The 21410-nt window shown below is 40.2% G+C and overlaps 1 protein-coding gene across 3 annotated transcripts in view; it reads left to right on the top strand.

The window, feature by feature from the left end:
• The window catches only part of CA12 (carbonic anhydrase 12), an 80066-nt gene extending 59223 nt beyond the window's left edge, over window positions 1-20843 (top strand). The window contains exons 6-11 of one of the 3 annotated variants that reach the window (XM_078151194.1): window positions 200-263; window positions 1281-1438; window positions 3880-4006; window positions 15868-15900; window positions 16623-16710; window positions 17340-20843. In XM_078151194.1, the coding sequence (XP_078007320.1) occupies window positions 200-263; window positions 1281-1438; window positions 3880-4006; window positions 15868-15900; window positions 16623-16710; window positions 17340-17409 (540 nt within the window). In that variant the 3' untranslated portion in view covers window positions 17410-20843. Of the gene's footprint in view, window positions 1-199; window positions 264-1280; window positions 1439-3879; window positions 4007-6273; window positions 9019-15867; window positions 15901-16622; window positions 16711-17339 lie in introns of those variants that run through there. The other 2 variants (XM_078151195.1, XM_078151197.1) reach the window with 2 other exon arrangements.
• Window positions 20844-21410: the final 567 nt, after the last annotated feature.

Below are 21410 nucleotides of genomic sequence, written 5' to 3'. Positions count from 1 at the left end.
ACACGATTGGTTTTATGTATGATCTTATGTGTTTTATTGTGCATTTAAAAACCCTATTCTAAGAAGAGGTCTTCAGGGGCTTTACCAGATGCCAAAGGGGTCCATGATACAAAAAAAGGTTAAGAATTTGATTATTCAAACTACCACAATTGGAATCTCCCTTAGTCCAAGTAGCTCAACCATGTCCTACGTGTTGCAGATGGGTTCCTTTAGTCCTTCCTATGACAACATCTTCAGCTACCTTCAAGATGTTAAGTACAAAGGTAAGTGGCCAAAGGGTCCCTTGTTTGATCCTTCAGTCTTTTCTGGGGGCAGGATTCAACCACTTCTATATGACAAAGAAAAATACAGGTGGTGGTGTCCACGGTCAGAAGCTTGTAGAAATGATATGAGAAACAGCTGGTCCCTGCCTACCTTCAAAGGGCTCACATTCTAAGGAGAGAAGGTTAACGCTTGAAGAAGAGCTGGAAAGAGGATGGGGCCACAATAGTTTTATGTGGAGATGGCAGAGGAAGGACATAGAGGCCTAATTCCTGACAAGGTAAAAGCTCTCCTGTCAGGGTCTGGCAAGAAAAAAGCTTGCCTGGCAGAAATGGGGACAGAGTCCAATGTTGTGGAGAGGAGGCGAAGTCTGTAGGCTGGGCAGCAAGGCAATGGGAAGTGTGTGAGATATTGTGAAGGGAGGCAGTGACACAGCAGAGAATACAGCGTTGGTGTCAGACTCAAATAGCAACAGGGACCTGCAGGCCACATAATGACATTATCTGTTTTATTATATTTATTTTGTTAAATATTTCCCAATTACATTTTAATCTGGTTTGGGACAAACCTGGGAGGGTTGAGGCCACTTGTGACCTTGTGGCCTTCTGGCCTTGGTGTTCGAAACCTCTGGTGTAGAAGTGTGCTAGAATCAGAGTCAGGAACACCTGGGTTTAACTCCAGCTCAGACAATTATTAGCTGTGTCACTCTGGGCAAGTCACCTAACCTCTGTGAATCTCAGTTTCCCCATCTGTAAACTGGAGATAATAATAGTACCTATTCCACAGGGCTGTTATAAGGATCAAATGATATAATTTGCAAGTGCTGTATAAACGTCAGCTATTATTATGAAGTCAGTGGTAAATTTGTGGAGTGGTCAACAGTGATAGAGCAGCTTTAGGGTGGTAGACACAGAAATATGCTTAGGGTTCTTATCAGAAGAACATTTCTATGCATTACAAAGATGCCAATATCACTTCCTCCTCCTCCTCCCCTCCCCCTCCCATTTTGTTTCTTTCAGATCAGAAAATTCAAATTCCAGGTTTTAATATCCAAGACCTTCTTCCTCAGAACCTAAATGAATACTACCGCTACCAAGGTTCTCTCACCACTCCTCCTTGTTTCCCCAGCGTGCTCTGGACAGTTTTCCGAAACCCTGTCCAAATCTCCCAGGACCAGGTAACTTAGGAGCTACTTGGGAGCCTGTCATTTGGATAAGTCGAAGAAAACCATAAGAAAATCAGAGGCAAAGCATGCCCCTCTTATTTCCTACATAAAAGTGGTATTGGAAGGGGAGATACCAAGAAGAGTGAGAATCACAAATGCTTACCACAACAGGTCTTGAAAAATGATCATAAGAAAGTGGGAAGGAATATAGAACAGAGAAGGCCCAGCAGTCCTTACCCTCCAAGGGCCCTGCCTTGCCTCTTTATTTACTTAAACATTACTCAATACATAACTCATGTCAGTGGAGTGAATGTGACCTCTTTCACAGGAGAAAGTAAAAGGCTAGCCATTCCTGTAGGCAGGTTTTGGATTAAAGTTAAGGATAGGATTAGTTTAGGTCAACCGTTGCCTTCTTGAACAAAATAAAAGGTAGTAAAGCTCAGGAAAATAAGTGGACCCCTCTTTATCAGGGAGTTCAGTGGTCTAGAGGATAGAAAGCTGGCCTTAGCATCTGAAAGACCCGAGTTCAAATCCTGTTTCAGACACTTACTGGCTCATTTAACTGTTCTCAGCCTTGGTTTCTTCATCTGTAAATGGGGACAATAATATTATACTTTCACAGAGTTGTTGTGACAGCCAAATGAGGTAACTTATATAAAACACTTTGCCTACCTTAAAGCACTATATAAATATTAGTTTTCACAATTTGCAAAGATATCACTGGGTCATCTTTTTCATATTCTTATCTTTCTCCTGGTTCATTGCCTCTTCTCTGCTGTAGGCTTCTGGTGCAAGTGGTTTACATCAATGGGTAATAAACATTCATTGAATAAACTTGGTTGGCAGGAAGGAATAAAGAAAAAAAATAAATGATTTATGTAGTGAAATATTAATTTAGCAACTCAAAACTGATTTGAAAGAGGTTGCATAATTCTTTTTTTTTTTTTTTTTTTGGTGTGGCGATTGGGGGTAAGTGACTTGCCCAGGGTCACACAGCTAGTAAGTGTTAAGTGTCTGAGGCTGGATTTGAACTCAGGTTTTCCTGACTCCCAGGCCAGAGCTCTATTCACTGAGCCATCTAGCTGCCCCTGTATAATTTTCATGGGTTCATGAAATCATATACAAATAATAGGCAAAAAACTCGTGCCTAGTGGTATGCTAGTAAATGTTTAACAAATGGTTCTCAAAAAAAGTGTGGGGGCAGTTAGGCGGCACAATGAATAGAGCTCTGGCATTGGAGTCAGGAGGACCTGAGTTCAAATCCAGCCTCAGACACTTAACACTTACTAGCTGTGTGACCCTGGACTAGTCACTTAATCCCAATCGCCTCACCAAAAAGAAAAAAAAATGTGACATACTTTTAAATTTAATCTGCATTATTTATGTCTTTTCCATTTACTTTTTTAACTCTAGACATTTAACAAAACAATAAATCAAGCCTTGATGTATAGCATTTGCCAATTTCCAAGCTGTAAATGCTCACACTGAAAATTTAAACACTGCTTCTCAGTTGCAGCTGGCTCCAGCACACATCTGCTTGAGCCCCTCCTAATTATTTCGTATAATTTAATGTGGTTTTGGGAAAAACCTACTAGGAACAGATTTATCTCATCTACAGCTTTTTGTTACAGTTCTGGATTTTCTGCCCTCAATATAGGTAAAGTAGAAGACCTAAATCTGAATCCTGCCTTAGATGGTTAACCAGCTATATGACCCTGGGAAAATCAGTAAATCTAGTTGGTCCTCAGTTTCCTTATCTGTAAAATGAGACGGTTGGACTTGATGACCTCTGTCGTCCCTATTAGATCTAAATCCATGCACCTCAATGACCTATGACCCTAAAACCAAAATATATTCCTCCACGTCACCTAAAACCATCCATAGTCAGGTCTGATTTCAACTATAACAAAGAAATATTTTTAAAGAATCAATTCTTCTTGGGACATACAGTGGAGATGAGGAAACAAGTAGAATACTGAATCAATAATTATTTTTGGTAAGATGGAAGGACAGCCAAATGTAGAGGGGCTGAAACAGCCATGTGATTTCCTCGAGTGAAAAATGCTCACTTTTGAATTGATCTTCCACAATACACTGTAACTTGTGTAGCAAGCTGTTTTCCTGAGCCTCTCAGGGGCTAAGAACTGCCACCCTTCTGAATGAAACCCAGGGTTCAAGCCTGGTGCATTTGCACAAGACTTTCCTCACTGGTAGAAAAAAAAATGATTACTCAGAATGCTCCATGTCTATGTAAAGGGTAGAGTTAGCAAGAGCTTGGGAGAGTAGATATCCTTCTTGTTTCTGATTTCCAGCTCTGAAAGAGGACACCCATGTACACACCAGTGCAACTGGTATCACACTTCACCCAACAGAAGAAAAGCCTGAGTCACTTTGCTTCTTGCACCTCATAGTAGCAGTAGAAGTTGAGAATGTGTGTCTCTACTCCCTCACAGCTGCTGGCTCTGGAGACAGCTCTGTATTGCACCCATATAGATGACCCCTCACCTCAGGAACTGGTCAACAACTTCCGAGAAGTCCAAAAGTTTGATGAAAGGCTTGTACATGTCTCCTTCCACCAAGGTAAGGGGATGCAGCCCTTTTTTGGTGGGGGAGGGAAGGAAGGGAGAGTGATGGAGAGACCTCTATGAACCAGGGAGGCAAAGGACCTATTATTTCCACAGCTGTCTGACCTCAGAAGTTGAGATAAAAAACACTAGGAGTGGCTCAGAAGACTTGTGTACCTTGACAAACAATTTTGTGAGGTCTTAGAAAGCTTTGATATCTCTCGATTGCCCACTTTCCAGCTGGTGTTAATGGAGCATAAATCAGGAATTCCAAGTAAATGGCTCAGGACCTCAGGCCCTTATTAACTCAGAAAGACTTTTCGTGGGTCAGTCAGAATGGAGCCCTTCTAGGATTGCCCCTCATCTCTAGGGCTGGCCTTGAAGTCATAATTCTGCCATGGAAAGTCAAGGAATTCTTTTAATTCCTGAGATACTCAATGAAATAAAGGCCAACTTTTGATGTGAGATTCTTGTTTTTCTGCCTCACATGCCCTTCTGCCGCTGCCACCACCAGCTGAGGTTTAGCGTCATTTTCTCCACAATTTGTGTTCATGTGCTCAAGTGCACTTGGTACTAGATTATTGACAAGAACCAGAGTGCTTTCCCTTAGCAAAGATGTTAGTAATATTTAGTACGGTCCTCCAAACCAACGAGGCTCATTATTTGCTGCTCTCTTACCAAATTTCCTTGGAGTTCCTTCACAAGCACAAGCATACTTAAACATATATATCTAAACTCAAGGAAGCTTTTACTTCTGATGCCATAATAAAGAGGAGTTGGTTTTTCCTTTTAGCCATGATGTCCAAGCTTGATGGAAAAAAATCTAACACCAAGAGTTCTTTAGCCTTTTTTTGGTGTCCTGGAGAACCCTTTTCACAATGTTTTTTCAATGCATAAAATAAGAATCCACAAAATTACAAAGGAAAGCAATTCTTTTGAAATGCAGTGATCAAAATATTAAGAAAAATACAAGTTCATGGATCCTAGGTTAAGAATCCCTGCCCTCTCTGGAACTATCCTCCTCCCTGCCTCACATCCTGCAGCTTCTGAGAGAACATTGATGAAATTAAGTCCTTCCTCTGATGTGCTACAGCAGAGAAATGTATTTTTTGAAGGATGTTCTTTATGCTACCTCAGATTTTAAAGGTAATTTTTGTCAGAATCTAGTTTCCATTTGTCTGTTACAGACAAGACCTCTGTGTTTCTGCTCCCAAATGTCACTCCTGACTCTTCTTTCTAGCTGGATCTATCTCATATAAAGTGACGCACCAACATAAAAGATTACACTCTCTCTTTTAAAGTGGAGTTTACCATTTATAACCATCTCCCCTCCCTTGGTGCCTAAAGCTGTGGGCTCAGGTCTTCCTGGGGCTCGCATCTCTTTTTGCCATCTCCCTCCCTAACTGAAGATATGGATGATTCTCATTTTCTTTCCAACTCCCTTTTCAATCTCTTGTGGAATAGTGGAGCTTTCCTGAATATACAAAGAAGACACTATCTATCCTTTGTCAGAAGACAGGCCTCTCTTTTTAGACTTAACATAGTTCTCACTCGGCAGCGGTCTTTTCTTTGACGCCAAGATGATAACATTTACATATTGGGTTTAATTGAACAGATGAGGATTTTTTTCAAAAAACACTTTCTGGAAAATGTTCTAAAATAAGAGCTTTGGGATCTATCTGAATATATTCTGTTTAATCAATTGCATTTTTGTTCTGTTTAAGGTATATTGAGAAAATCTATTTTTGTTTCCTAAGAGGCAGGCGAAGTACCTGTGTGCTAGTTTCTTAAGTTCTCATCTCTGTAACCTCAGGCAATTATATTCTCCTCTTTGTTCCTCCATTGGAAAACTCCATCTACCAACATTAATGGCTCCTAAGAAAGTGAGTCTGCATCATAATGACAGCGTTTGGGGTCCTTTGGGAAATTGAAAGGGCTTTATTTGCCTGGCATTAGCTCCTGCAAGGATATGACTCCTTTTCCATTTTTAAAAAATGAATGATACTTCATTAAGTGTCTGTAAGTGTTAAAACTTGACTTACTTTTTAATTAAGTAAAAACTAAAATTTTTCCTTGAGATAGGGAAATATACCAAGCTAGATGAAATAGGGTCCTGGTAAATTATTTTTTGAACCAACAGTAGATACTTGAACCAATATAAACTACTTTATCTTCCTTGCCCCCATAGGAAACTTCCCCCTCCCCCCAGATGTCTTCCATTTGAACCACATGTGGGTAGGCAAAGTGGATATTTATGAATCCAAACCTGATTTTACATTGCAGGGTCACTCTATGAGGGCAAATACAGAGGATCAGAAGAAAGCTTGCAGGACTTTGGGTTTGCCATCTAAATGTAACCACTACTCTGTAATGCTGAATTGATGTATTGAGAAAAATTAGCCATCTTCTTAGACCTGACCCAGGTCTAAGGTCATTGCTTCAGACGCAGGCAGAATTGTCAGGCTTGCTAGAAAGTGCTTTGGTATCCTATTCTGGCTCTGCTGGGTGACTCTATTACAGAGGTGGAAGCCCCAAGGAGTCAGATTTGCTCTTGAGAACAGCAGAAAAATGAAGGTCTCAACATAGCTTTGCCAATTTTGCTAATGCATAGCTCAGCTGTGAATGCTGCTTCAGAAAACCCAGGCTGGTTCTAAACTCTCTTTGGATGGAAACTGACCATCCAGGACAGTGGAAGGTGGATTATAGAAACTTGGCCAGACACTCCATTCTCCCAGTATTCTGATTTTTAAAAACAGAGTTAGGAGAAGGGCTATTTTTCCAGTATTTATCAGGAAGCAGTATCAGAAATATGACATCCAAGACTTGTTGAAAGCTGCTCATATTCAGGAGTCTCCCTATCAGTGCAGTTAACATCAACAAGTCCCCATGCAATTTTAGGTTTATGGTACAAATCTACTTATAGAAATGTATTACAAACTATTAGAGTTCAGCAGCCTGGACCATTAAACCTAGAACTATTTTATTTAAATATTAAATATTAAGTAAAATATTCAATATTCATTTAAATTACTAAGTAAGAGCTCTAGGCCCTAGAAACAGCTAGAGTGAGAGTTATCAGTCATTAAGGGCAGTCCCTAGAAGAGGGAGAGTTAATTATTTTTGTTTGTGTTTTTTTAATTCAAAGAAGGAGAAAGCTGAAGGGCTAGTGTAGAAATTAATTAATCAACAAGGGCTCACAAGGTACCCAGCTCTAATTGGTTCAATTGAGGATACAGAAGTAGGAGATGTGATAAACTTGACCTCCAGAAGCTTACAACCTGCAGTTTAATTTGGGGGCTTGTTTATAAATTGGCTTCCTAGGACTCATTTTTAAAAATTTTCAGCTACAAGGAGCCAACCAAATATCATACAAAAAATTGAGAATTTTCCATGATATGCATGGACACTTACTGCGTCTGTGACACGAAATCAAGAGTCTGATAATATTGACCATTCAATCACTCACCAAGTATTTCTTAAGTGCTTACTATGTGCCAAGCACTATGCTAGGTGCTGAAAACAACGAGAAAGATTGAAGCAATTTTTAAAAATATAGGTGGAGAAGACTGTGGAGATAAAGAGATAGTAAGAAGAGATTCAGCCCATAGAACCTTGAGACAAATGGGTAACACAGCACAGTGCACTAGAGGGCTAGCCTTGAAATCAGGGAGACCTGAGTTTAATTTTTACCTCTGATTCGTATTGGCTATTTGACCATAAGCAAATCCCAATCTCTCAGTGCCCTAGGCAACCTTCCAAGGCTATAAATTATAGACTGACTACATCAGTGGAGAAAGTTTCTACACTGAGAGTTCTTCATAATAAGGAATTCCCTGGCCTGGACCAATAATAATAATGATAATAATTCTAAGAGCACAGAGCCCAGTTTCAGAGGATTTTATATCTTCTATTATTCTGATTTTCCTTTCCCATTCTTATTCTTTATATCTTTTCTACCAAATCCTTTCCTGTTTACAGACAATACCTTTTTGGAGGTAAGAATCATACTAGGTGTTTTCTTTGCTCTGGAAAAGTATTCCTTTCCTAAGGCATTAGTAGGATATAAGATTTGAAAAAAAGATTTGTTTGTCAAGTTAGGGTCCATAAAAAGATGTATGCTGTGACTTCTTTGGCTCTCATTTAGAGCCAGATTCTGTAAGTTAAAAACCCTATTTTACTGTGTGGAAATGAGAAAGATGACAGGGACTGAATATGCAGCTTGCTTCTTAATTGAGGGCCCAATGTTCTGTACTTTGGCCAAATTCCAATGGAGACTCTTTAGACCAAGGACCACAACATTGAGTCTAAATGAAAAAAGGGAAACAAAGCAAAATAGCAATCAGCCTTAAAAGATAGTAATATCATGCTTTGCTTTCATGTCAGGAGCAGGCAAAATATTAAGTAGATAAGTTAACATGAATGAGTGGGCCCAATAGTTTCTATAACCATGTTCTTAAGCTTGCTTACTGGATATTGTTGGTAAATGTAATCGACAGCTGAGGCTGGAGCCCAGCTAAATCACACTCACGATCAGCCTCACAGCTGCAGGTCACGTGAACCCATTTCTTCCCAAAACCAAGTCTGTGAAACAACAGTTAGAATGTTAATGCCCAAATTACCCAATGGACTTTGGTCAACCATTCTATACAAAGTGTTCTGGAGTTTATAAAACCTTGCTAAAAGAGAAATTCATTCTCAACGCAGCTCTCAGGGATGAAACCTTTGTGGAGAATGAGAATGAGGTGAGAGATGATTTCAGAGTGAACTGGTTTGCAGCTTGGCCTAGTAAAAGTTAGTAAAGTTTGGTCTTGCTTAGCCCTAATCAATCTTGCAGTTCCTTAAAAACCTAACAGCAAAAAAAACTCCCCAGAGAACCTAAAAAAGCTAAGATGGCTAATTTTGGAATTGTCAGGGAACTTAACCACTTTAATTGATGTTATAGTATTTTGTCTGTGGAGTATTATTATTTTTTTGAAGCTGTGTGTCTTGAGGCTTCATCATTTGCAAATAAAGAACACCTGATGGTAATTAGTGCATCACAATTTTTTTCCCTGAATTAGTTCAAATTAGAGAGTGGCAAGGTAGATTTAAAAATATATGTAATTTCTTAACCTTATCCGGAGTAAGAAAGACCTGGGCTCCAATTGCATCTCTGATACTCACTAGCTGCGTGTCCATGGACTAGTCACCTAAGCCTCAGGCAGCTCTCTAAGATTACAGATTAGAGGTTGGGATCTGCTTCAAAGTCCTTAATATTATCCATGTAGTTCAAGTCATCACAACACAGATACTTCAACCAGGAAATAGGATGTCCAAATCAGGGAGCATTGGACAAATTTTTCCAGAGGCAAAGGAAGAATCACTGCATTTAAATGAATGCTACATTTACTTCCTGAGCACCTATTACGCATACTAGCATGGCCAGGGAAATGCAATTCACTGAGCAGAGAAGATGCCCTGAAAAAGCCATTCAGTTGTTGGCCGTCTGCCCCTGGATAGTCCAAGTAGGTACTGAGTAGCAGAGACACATGGACAAACATTGTAGACTAAATTCCAAGAACCACCCAATACCTTAATCTGTATCCTTGAGGAAAATTGATCTTAAATGCAAATTTTTTTTTCAATATCCAAACTTCAGTCTTTACATAAGTGTTATTTTGTAGGAGTATTAATTTGCTAATGGTGTTAAAATGACCTGTTCATTTAGAAAAATTAAGATCTAAATAGGTGGAAACTCCATAAGGCTCTTAAATTTCTATAATCCTCTTTTATGGGATTTACAGATTTGAGATATTTTCCTACTGACTTCATAACATCTTACTGTTGCTCTGACTTGGAAAGGTGGGGAAAAAGGACTCTAATGCTAAAATCCATCTGTCCTCCCACCACAAACATCCTTAGCATCTTTAGAGATCATTGACCCAAGGTTGTTGGGAATTCTAAAGTGCTTCTAGTTTGAACTAAGTACCGCAGAATAACATAGCATTCACTCTTTTAAAAATTTCCAATAGGGAGAATTTTTTTTAGAAGTTTCAATCCCATTCTGAGTCTATCTTCCTAGAATCTGGAAGCAAATGAGTTATTCTGGGACTGAATTAGGAACTTTCCTGATATAGAATGTATTACCTGAAAAGTAGCAAAATATTCGATATGTCACTACTTCAAGGATCTATGCCCTCATCAATGGAGGCATCCCTCTACTGACACAGACCACTATTTATACATGCCTCATTCTTCATGAGTTCCTGCAGCTGAAGAAAAATTCAACGGGTGGCCAGTCTTATGGTGATAAGCCTCTCCAAACTTAGCAAGCCTCGTTTTATAATGGCAGACATAAAATCCATTATTGGTCCTATTTTCAAAGCTTTGCCAATTTGGTAAAGAACTTATAGAGCTTGAACTCTGGCCTTCAAGAGGTCAGGGTTAAATAGGATATCATAATAGAATTATGATGAAGGAGCAATATATGACTAAGGAAGACCTTGCTGCTCCCCAATATAAATTCTAAAATCAGTTCTGTTCCTTGTGTTCCACATTCACCCAGTCTAATTTTCCTTGAGATGGGTTTAGCTCTATGGCAAAAACTCATCCAAAGGGAACCAATATTTTAGGAATTTGGTAGCCATGGCTTATATCTGGTGTATTTCTCCAAAAGTTTTGCAGACTAAGTTGACAGAAGGTATGTCTGAAATCTCAACCTTCAGTTTATTCAATTCTGTGATATGTCTAGAAGTCACTGAGAATTATCCTGTTGTTTTCATCATATCCCATCAATATTATGTCACATGTTATCTGCAGAAGGGTCTTATGACATTTCCCTGAAAGGAAAAGGACTATGTTTTGCCTTTAATTCAAATACGAGATCTTCTTAGAGAAAGAATGCCAGATTGATCCAGGAACCACGAGCAGTGGAAATGAGGTGCGTGTCCCTCCTTTTGGATTTTTGTGTGCTTGCCCTTCAGAGCTGTAGAAGATCCTTAAAAAACAATTAACCAGTTTCTGTTGGTCCTGCCTGATGCCAGTAGAAGAACTCAGCTCTTGTAACCATGGAGCCAGTTTCACAGAGCAGTGTGGCAAGTGGCAGGCTCATCCAGCCTCCTAAAAGTGTTCTGTAGCTTGCTGGAGATTGCAGCTTTTATGAAGTTGTCTATGCATTTTTCAGTGTACAGCTTTCCTTTTTTGTGTATTGTATGCTCCCTTCTCTATTGTGCCCTGTGCCCTTCAAGGATGCTCAGCCTCGACTTTCCCACCTACTGCATCTACGAGACATTGATGCTCTAAGCAATCAACTCTACCATGCCCTTTTGCTGAGTTGAAAGCATTTTTTTCTTTTCTAAACTACCTAATTTCATAGGTCATATAAGTGAACTACCTCTTAAACCAGCTTTTTTTTCCCCCTAGCTATTCTATTTCCCTCAAAAAAAAATCTGTTTGTCTCTTCTCCTCGCTTCTTGGAATCTTAGAGGGAGCCAAAGTCTTAGAATCACAGATTGGTCTTCTATCTCAAGGTTTTTGACAGGAAATGATCTGGCATCATTCCTGAATCCAGATTCCTACTAGTATTGCTTAGCTTTGAGCCTGGGGAGGGAGAAAACATTTCTATAATTTGAAATTTTATGTTTTTTTAGTTCTGTCTCTCTGTCGGTATTCCTTATATCTTCTCTGGGACTTACATTCTAAATCCTTCCTGTACGCTAAGATTGGGCAGCTTTGTCAGGTATTCATACAAATGCTGCATATCAGTAGTAGTAGTAGTAATACTACTATCAATAATAATAGCTTGTTTTCATATAGTGCTCTAAGTTTGCAAAGTGCTTTACAAATATTATCTCATTTGATCTTCAAAACAATCCTGGGAGATAGGTGCTATTACTATTCCCATTTTACAAAAGGGAAAATGGGGACAGAGAGAATTTAAGTAATTTGCCCAGGATTACTCAACTAATAAGTATTTGAGGCAGGATTTGAACTCAAATTTTCTTGACTCCAAGCCCAGCCCTCTATCCACTGTAATATGGGGCTGATTATAGCTCTTGAGGGTAAAGATCTCCTTATGGAAGATTAATAGAGCTGGATTCTTCTTCGTGATAAGTCATGGAGTCTTGACTGTGTGTTCTTACGGAAAATCCCTTCATCTCTCAGTGGCTCAGTTTCTTTACATATGAAAAAAAGCTTGATTCCCATTGAAAAGGGATTATTAAATGCCCCCATGGTGACAGGATGGAGAGCACTATGTTATTCAGCCAAGACTGGGATTTCTCAGCTATTTGCTCTACTTTTTGTGGTATTTGAGGTGTTTATTAGAGGGACAATTTTAGAAATTCTCCAGTTTGGAAGACTTGGGCAAGCAGTCAGACTTGACGATGATAGTCCTATGTGGAGAGAAAAGGGTTGGCAGTAGTAGGGATCTTGGGATTGAGGAACAAGGAACAAGGGCTATTTCATCAAAGAAATGGGAAATTTAAACCACAAACAAGGTTTTTTCTCCCCAAATGCCATGACTAGAAGCCTCTGGATACCTTAAAACAAATCTAAAACCCAAATTATACTATTCCAAGGCCACAAGCCACAAAGGTTCAGAGCCCAGGTGATACAAATAGCATAAAACCCTCCCGTAAGGAACAGCATCTCCTTAAGCCACAGTGAGGTCCTTGTGTCCAGGGGTGGGAAGAACTACTAGGGGCATGGCTCTGGGCAAGGGAGCCAACCCTATCTTTCATGTTACACAGGAATATTAGCTGTGGCAGATGTGGGCTGAGTGGTAAATGAGGTAGACTGCCCCTCCCATTGGTGGGTGACACACTTCTAGGTCATTTCTCTCCAGCATATCTGCTTATCACAATGAGAAGCTAAATACTGGGCTAGAGGAACATAAACTGGCCAGGAGATCACATAGAATAACCCAAGACAAGGGAAAATATATGGGTTAAAGACACAAATCTGAGAGGACACTGGAGTAAAGACTTAGGACAGTTAGACTCCAGTGTTGGGAAGAGAAAGGAGGAAGCCCCTCCCTTCAAGTCCTTGCACGTAGTGTGCGCTTGATAAGCATGTGTTGACTTGAATTGAAGCTTCCATATTTCTTAAGTAGATGTGACACTGTTACACAGCTTGGCTGAGTATAACAGGAGGAATCAGGATGGCCTTCAGTGAGTTTTATGACCATGATCCTTGCAGTAGATAGAACTGATACCCAGTTGGATTAATGAATCAGTGTACTTCAGGGATCCTCACTAAAGGGACCCATGCTATTTTGAATGTTATGATATTCACCTTAATAATTTGGCTTCAGGGAGAAGAGGAATGTGGCCCCTTGGGATTTTTCAGCCCCGTAGCAAAAAGTTCTCTGGGAAAAGTCATCATCTACAGAGGTTTGGTTAGGCTAAATGAAAGGGTAAAGTATTTATGTGCATAATTGAATCCAAAGTCAATGGAGACCTCTCAGATTTCTCTAGAGAATGAAAAGTGTATCTCCAGTTTGTTTGAGAATGAGTATTGTTTCATCTTGAGGACATAATGTACAGAGCACTGACCCTTGAGTCAAAGAAACCTGAGTTCTAATTTGACTTCAGATATTAGCTGTGTGACTCTTGAGCAGGTCACTTCACTTCTGTCTGCTTTAGTTCCCTCGACTATAAAATGGGGACAATAATAGCATCTACCTCCTGGGGTTGTGATGATCAAATGAGATAATATTTGTAAAATATTTAGCACAGTGTTTGGAACATAGTAGGTGTTTAATAAATGTTCCTTCTTTCTTTCCTTCATGGGTCGGGAGGTTTATGGTGGGCATAACAAGGCTGCGGCAAGTTACTAACAATGACTTGTGTGAAAGAAGTGGCATAAAAGATACAATCCAGGAGATGCATAAAAAGAAAATGAGGTGGGCTGATCATAGAGTGATAATGGATGGATAATTCAAGTGCTACACTCTACATATGTAATGTTAAAAAAAAAAGACCTATGTAATGTTAAAAGAGAGAAAAGCCTCCAAGTGTTAAGCAATCCTCATGGAGGATTTATGAGAGGATATAGAGAAGAGTCATAGGATGAGCAGGAATGGATTGCAATCTTCACCCCTGACGCGATGACATCACAAATCCATTGAATTATTGAAGTAAGCCTAAGGAAGGAAGTCAGGAAAGGAAATCAAGTCAGGGAAATGATGTTGAAACAGGACGTTTGTCTTTCTTAGAAATTCGATTCATTCAAGTGAAGTCAACAAGCATTTACTAAGTGCTTACATGTGCCAAGCACCAGGAATACAAACATAAGCAGAAGCTTATGCCCTTCAGAAGCTAAAAAGGAAGAGATAGAGGGTGAGCAGAGAAAGTCAGGGAGATTCAGGAGCGCAGCCTGGAGAAGAGTGAAGACGTGACTGGCCTGGGCAACCTCCTTAGAATGAAGATTCTGAGAGGAATGAGGTAATCGAGATGAAGAGGAAATCTCCAGTGTGAGAAGGCCAGAGATGGAGCATACTCCCAGGGTGAAAAGGTTTCTAGGGCATTCCTAGTTGAGAAAGTCTGGAAGATTTTCATTCAGATAGTTATGAAATATCAACTATATGCAAAGCACTATGGAGGTTAGCACTCTCTGTGTATAGATAGAAAATGATGTACAGTCAAGTGATTTTTCAATCCCACGAAGTATGCATTGCAATTTTGGAGAGGCTGGAGATAAGGAGACAGAAAGGTCATCACAGCAGCCCAGGCGAAAGGTGATAAGAACCCAACCCGGGGTGGTGACCATAGAGGCAGAGAAAGTCCAAGGAGTTTATGACAGAGATTTCAGAGCCAGAATAGGCAGGATTTGTCAGTTGATTAGATGTGAGGGAGAGAAGGGGGAGAGCCAAAGTTTCAAAACTGACCTGAAGAGTGGTAGTGTCACCAAAAGAAAAAGGCAGGTATGGAGGAAAGGATGATAGGATCACAGAGGCCACTGACTCCAACTCCATCATTTTACAGACGAGGAAACAGGTCTGGAGAAGCTAAATGATTTTGCCCAAGGTCACACAGAGAGCAAGCATCTCAAGTAGGATTCAAAACGAGGTCCTCTGTAGGAGCAGTACTCTTTCCATTGGTTTGGGAAAAGAGATGAATTCAGTCTGGGGACATTTTGAGTTTGAGGTGCTAACAGAATATCAGGCAGAAATGCCATAGGTCTTCGTTGCTCATAGGATCGATAATCTATTTAGAACTGAAAGGGCCCTTGGGAATCATTGTGTTAGACCTCTTCAACTTATAGACAAGGAAACGGCTCCCCAGAGATTAAGTGGTTTGCTTAGGGTCACAATCTGACCTTTCTGACTCTATCTACTGAGTTTCCTAATCCAGGATAGGAACTGAGGGGAAGGGGAAGGGTACTCTAATTACCTAAAAGTGATCACTGAGGCGTTAGAAGTGGATGAAATTGGCAAGGGAGAGAGTGTAAAAATCTCTAGAGCGCAGACAATAAAAGCCCTGGGACTGAGTCTAGAGAAGTAGACAACTGACCTTCCCAAGTTAGCCTGCTTCCTAACTCAGCCCTTCTTAGATCTCAAGCAAGCATCTCTCTTTCCTCCTTCGACAGCACTGTTTATGACAGTAGCAGGGAGCTTCCTCTGAAGAATAGTTCTAACAAGGTAATACAGTGATTTCTCAATAGAAAAGAATGCTTGTGGAGTCTCTAGGTAGAATGACAATCTCTCTTCCCTTCTTGGAACAGTATTTATCCCCACCAGTGGTAAAACCCTCTCTAAGTTTGAAACATTCCTAGATCTGCATAACCTCAAGACCTCCCCAAAAATAAGATGGGAGAGACCCCTACTCAACACATGGAGTCCCATCAGGAAAGATTTGACTCTGGTTTAATTTCCACTTTTTTCCCTCCTTTTTTAAGAGCAAGACATTTCCTACGCAGGACTGAGTATGGGTATGTGGCCGGTTGGCCAACTGTGCATGTTCCAGCAGAGTGATCTTTGTGATTCTGTTTGTGATTTGTGTCTGTAGTAATTTTGATCTTTTCTACTTGCTTTTCTGTGCTGTTGCTATGGGTACTTTCCATGTCTTTGCAGTGGGTCTTATATGTGGAGTAATTCTCTCATTTTAAATCAAAATTAACTTACCAATCAGACATTCACTGAATGAAAGTTTTAAGCAGTAGTATATTTCCCAAGAGTCTCTCTCCTAGGCTCACTATTGTCCGGGATGTGAAGCCATCTCCTAAAGATGTGCTGATGAAGGTTGGGTGAGCCAAAGATAAACTGCTGATTGGGTGTATAACCTTGGGAGTGGGCTGCTCACTGTTCTGTGGATGCTTGAAATTCTGCTTTGTAATCTTTTACTAGTAATCAGGCGTGGGAATTGCAGAATCTTATTGAATCTGGCAAATAAGCCAAAGTAAAAAAAAACACAATACATAGTTCTGCAGTATCGTTAAGTCTGTAGTTGCCTCCTTTCAAATGCCTTACTAGAGGATTCTAATTGTGTCCTGCTAAGACAAGGCACTGGAATCAGATGTTGTTTTCCCAATTTATTTCTCTGTGAGTGATTTTACAACTGTGATTCATCTTCATGTCTATTTATAGTAAGATTAAGTGGAGGGGAAGGAAAAGACAAGGTTTAAATGCTGTGTGTTGATTCTTTCATCACCAGGAGTCATCCTCTCTGTGGCAATAGCTGGTGTTTTAGGAGTCTCCATTATCCTTGCATTATCAATTTGGCTTCTTCGACGGAAGAAGAGGTGAGCTGGTTTGGTGTCATCATGTTCTGATACTATGGAAAGGCCAAAACAGATTCCATTTCTCTATAGGTGGTACTTACACTACCAGCTTATCTTGGCACTAAAATATATGTCACTGAAGTCCAGTGAAGGTTAGGTACAGGGTGGGATAAAGGGGACTTCTTCATAAACAAATGCAGATTTCTTATAAGATAACAGATTTAGGTCTGGAAAGAACTCCAGAACCATCTAGTTCAACCCCCTCATTCTTCAGAAGAGGTACTAAGATCCAGAGGTTTGGTGACGTGGCCAATGTAACAAAGGTAGTAAGTAGCAGAGTCTGGATTTGAACCCACGTCCTCTGACTCCAGTGGTCTTTTCACTGTGTTCTTTCAGGAGAAAATGACCTTAGACCTCTGACTACAAATCTGACACACCTTATACTATCCCATGATCGTGCCTGTAAAAAGGAATGAGAGGGCTTGGCCAGTCCTATTTTAGGGCATCCTATGTCAAGCCTAGCCATTCCATTCATAATTGGAGAAAGGCATGGCCTCCCCTAGAATGCTAGCCTCATTCTTACATCAGCCCTGGTGCTTACAGTTCTCCTCTCAGCTGACTTGATTTGTGTGTTTTCCTTGTTCGAGCAGCAAGAAAGAAGAAAACAAAGGAGTTATTTACAAACCTGCTGTTAAGAAGGAGGCTGATATCAATGCCTGAGAACCCTCGACTCCTCTGAGGTCCTCATCCAAGGGAAGAGCCTTTGCCTTGGACAGTTTGGGGCTGCTAGGCATTCTCCAGAGCAGATCAACCAAACACTCCCATTGGTCTTGTTTTCTTGATGTGACTTAAGGACTGAGTCAGGTGTGAAAAGTCATCCCCTCAAGTTTTCACTCTTGGTAGCTTCAATAGCAAGAGTTTTCCTTTCAGGAAGCATGAACACTGAGCCGTTTGGCAAATTTAGGCAAGATATTGAAATGATCTGGATTCTGGAGCCACACACTCAGGCACACCCTGGTGCGCAGAGCAGAGCTGTCCACCAATCCAGCTAGATTAGCCCAACTACATTCTGCTAAGGAACCTCTACAGTACCTTAAAGATAACTATAGGGTCACTAGACCACGTATCAGGGACTTACATATCATGCTATGCTCTTGCCATCTACTTTTAAAAATAGTTAGAGTGTAGTTAGATTCTGGGTTGGTTTTTTTTTTTTACTACCTTTGCCTTTAATTACCTGCATAGCGTTAAAAAGTATTAAAATTAAAGCCCTATAAGAGGCAGAGAATAGACCTCCAACTTTAATCACAGACTTGACATTTTTACTAACAACTCCCATTTTTATAACCTTCTGAATCTCACGACAAAGAATGTATTTGTTAGGGAATGCATTTGTCCCTTAAACCTCACTTGAAAGGTCTGTGACCCTTTTGTTGTCATAGATCTAGAAACCACAAAGGCCATCTACATCTAGTCCCATCCCCTAATTTTACAGGCAAGGAAACTGAGTCCCAGGGAGATGAAGTGACATGAAAAGTTACCCAGGTAGTAATAATCCTAGGCAGGATTTGAATCTAGGTCCTCTGACTCCAAAGCCAGTTCTCTTTCCTCTATATTCCGGTTAGGCTAAAATGAATAGTCACTTTTCAAGGTTTGGTTTGTGGGAATCATTTCCACTATAGTTAGGAAGAGTTGTCTTCCATTCCACTCCTTTTGAACAATGACAAAATATTCACACATATCATAGCAAAGAGAAGAAGTGGGGCGAGAAAAGTTATGCTCTCTTACTCCAAAAGCAAACTGGATGTTAATATCTGCATGCTAATTAATTGTAGACTTTTCAGAGTAGAAGCACTGAGTCAGGGATGCTGATCCTGGGTTTTGACAACAATGTGGCCAGGATCTAAGTGTTTTTGTATGTGCGGTGGATAGTGGTGCTTAACCTAGAAATTTTAGGTTTCATGCATATTTTTGTGTAAGTTCTGAATATTCAGTTATTCAAAGGCATTTTCCAAGCCCCTGAAAACTAAAAATTAGCTAGGTACAGCCCTACCCAGGGTACTTTCTGGTAAGACAATAATGTTTTGTGTTTTTCAGACTTAAAAAATAGGTATATACTTTGGACTCTAGAAAAATAGGTTGGGATAGTAGATAGAGGGGTGGTATCAGGCAGGATGATGGAGTTCCAACTCTCCATCTGTTACGGATGAGTTGTTTGAGTCAGGGGAGACCCGGACAACTCTCTGAGACTTCAGAGTGCTTGCTATCTGTATCGGGAGAGGATTTCCTCACCAGGAATTTCTTACACAGAAGAAATCAAAGGTTCTGAGCAAAAATAAAAAACAACTGGAGCAGCTAGGTGGCACAGTGGATAGAGCACCGGCTCTGAAGTCAGGAGGACCTGAGTTCAAATCCAGCCTCAGACCAAACACTTGATACTTACTAGCTGTGTGACCCTGGGCAAGTCACTAAACCCCAATTGTCTAAAAATTAAAAGAAAAAAAACCAACCGATTTACCATTGCTATTTGCCATACTAGATCAGATGGGGACTCAAATTACCTTTGGATCTTAAGGAAAAAGACAAAAGCAAAGAGTTGGTAGAATTTTATGACCAGAGCCAGATGTCATGTGTCTCTGTGTTTCACTAAGAGATAAATGCAGGGGGCAGCTATGTGGCGCAGTGGATAGAGCTCCAGCCTTGGAGTCAGGAGGATGTGAGTTCAAATCTGGACGCAGACACTTGACACTAACTAGCTGTGTGAGCCTAGGCAAGTCACTTAACCCCGATTGCCTCACCAAAAAAAAAGCAACCCAACAAAATAAAGAGATAAATGCATCTGCAACAAACACATCCACAAGAAACATCCAACTTCTTTAGCTGTGTTCTTGGACTCTAGTCAGTTAACACATGTGTGGGCATTTTCTTGAGTGCACCAACCAAATAGAGCTATTGCATTTGTTCAGTTCACAAGGTTCTTTCTGAAGGGGTCATCCCCTCTCTCACTTTTTCCCTCAGAGTAGTGACAGTGACAATGTGTGACAGGAGTTCAGTCACAGAAGCCTGCATTTAGGCTAACTCCCCACCCCTTCATGGGCCCCCAACATAAGTAATTCCTGAGCCTTCTTTTCTCCCACTTTCTCCTCCCTCGGCCGCAGGCGTTCTTGCTGACAAGTGGGACTTCTCAGGACTTGGTAGCTCAGTCTTGCTAGGAAGACTTGGGAATAACCTGTCATTCTCCACAGGGCTTAGATATCTAGCTGCTTTGGACACCACCACATTCTTAATGAAGCCTGTTGTGTAAGAACCCAGGAGTTGAGGAAGATATAGGGATCCAAGCACTGTTATTTAGCAGTTTAGTAGACTCTTAATCTTGCAATTTGACCCTTTTTACCCTGTTCTGGAGGAATAGTAGTTACAGTCTTTTTTTAATGAGCAGTGTGAAACCGATGAGATGGGCTGCCTTGTCCCAAGGCAGCCCATCAGAAGTGAGCACAATTATTACACAGCAGAATGAGGGCCCTTTAAAATATTCTTTACACACTTTATAGATGGGTTTTAAGCCAGGGAACTGAAAAATCAATCATTGTATCTGGCAAAAGAGCTATTCATAAAATAAAAAACTTACTGTTTGGTGGAGACATAGCAGCATTTTTCCTTTTCCTTTTCTTTCTAAAAACTCTGACTGCATGGCCCCAAAAGACAGCAAACCCCACAGCAATGATAAACCTAAGGAAATGGAAATCAGGTTGCAAAAAGTCAAAAGCTCCCTTCCTATCCATCAAATCCCTCCTGCAGATAGGCAACAAACTTAGGAATCTTTTTTTTTCTTAAAATACCAATCTCTTTAGCTCCAAGGAAAGACATATGATAATGAATGAAGATAATATGTTTTTATTTTTACCCTAAAACTATCACTGGGGTTCAGTGTGTCCAAAGCAACCTCCCAAGATTTCATCCTCCTTATGCTTCCCACTGATTACAACAGGGATCTAGATCTCTCTGCCCAGTTTCTCCAATGATATCTGATTGAAATGATGAAAAACCCTCTCATTTCCATTGTCAGATACTTACTACCTTTGTATTATGAGTAATTTTCATGAAAATATACATTGTAAACACAAAAGATTACAAATAAAATGTTTTCCATTTCAGCCTTTGGGGTCTGAAAATAAATATTAGTTCAGCATCTACCAAGTGTGAGGGACAGTGCTAGGTTCTGGTGATACTAACCCAAAACACAATCATCCCTGCCTTGGAGGACGTTCTGCTGGGGAGAGAGTCAGGAGGATATGATGTATACACAAATATACATATATATATATATATATCCCTATATATGTATCAGATAATTTGAAAAGGAGAAAATATTAACAACTGGGAGCTGAGGGTAGGATTAGGCAGTTTGAAAGAGGATGTGTTAAACAGTTAAATAATCAGGATGACTGTAGACTTTCAGGTCTACCTTGCTGCCCATTGTCATCAACACTAAGGTCCTGCATATTGGCTCAAAAGAGATAATTACAGATGTACTTTCCTTTGTCCAATCAGATAGCTCATATTTTTGGAGACCTTCTCTGTGCTCAGTGCTGTCATTTTACCCCATCCAACCACAACAACATCTAATTACTGGTAAATTGACTGTCTTAGAGAATCACAGAATCTGAGAGTCGGAAAGAATAGTAGCAACTTTTGTACAGAGCTCTAAGGTTTGCATTGCA

Source organism: Phascolarctos cinereus, unplaced genomic scaffold (assembly GCF_003287225.1).
Source record: "Phascolarctos cinereus isolate Bilbo 61053 unplaced genomic scaffold, phaCin_HiC Scaffold_3;HRSCAF=262, whole genome shotgun sequence".
Lineage (NCBI taxonomy): Eukaryota > Metazoa > Chordata > Mammalia > Diprotodontia > Phascolarctidae > Phascolarctos > Phascolarctos cinereus.
The sequence above is the reverse complement of the archived record's forward strand: the minus strand, read 5'-3'. Positions and strand labels throughout refer to the sequence as shown.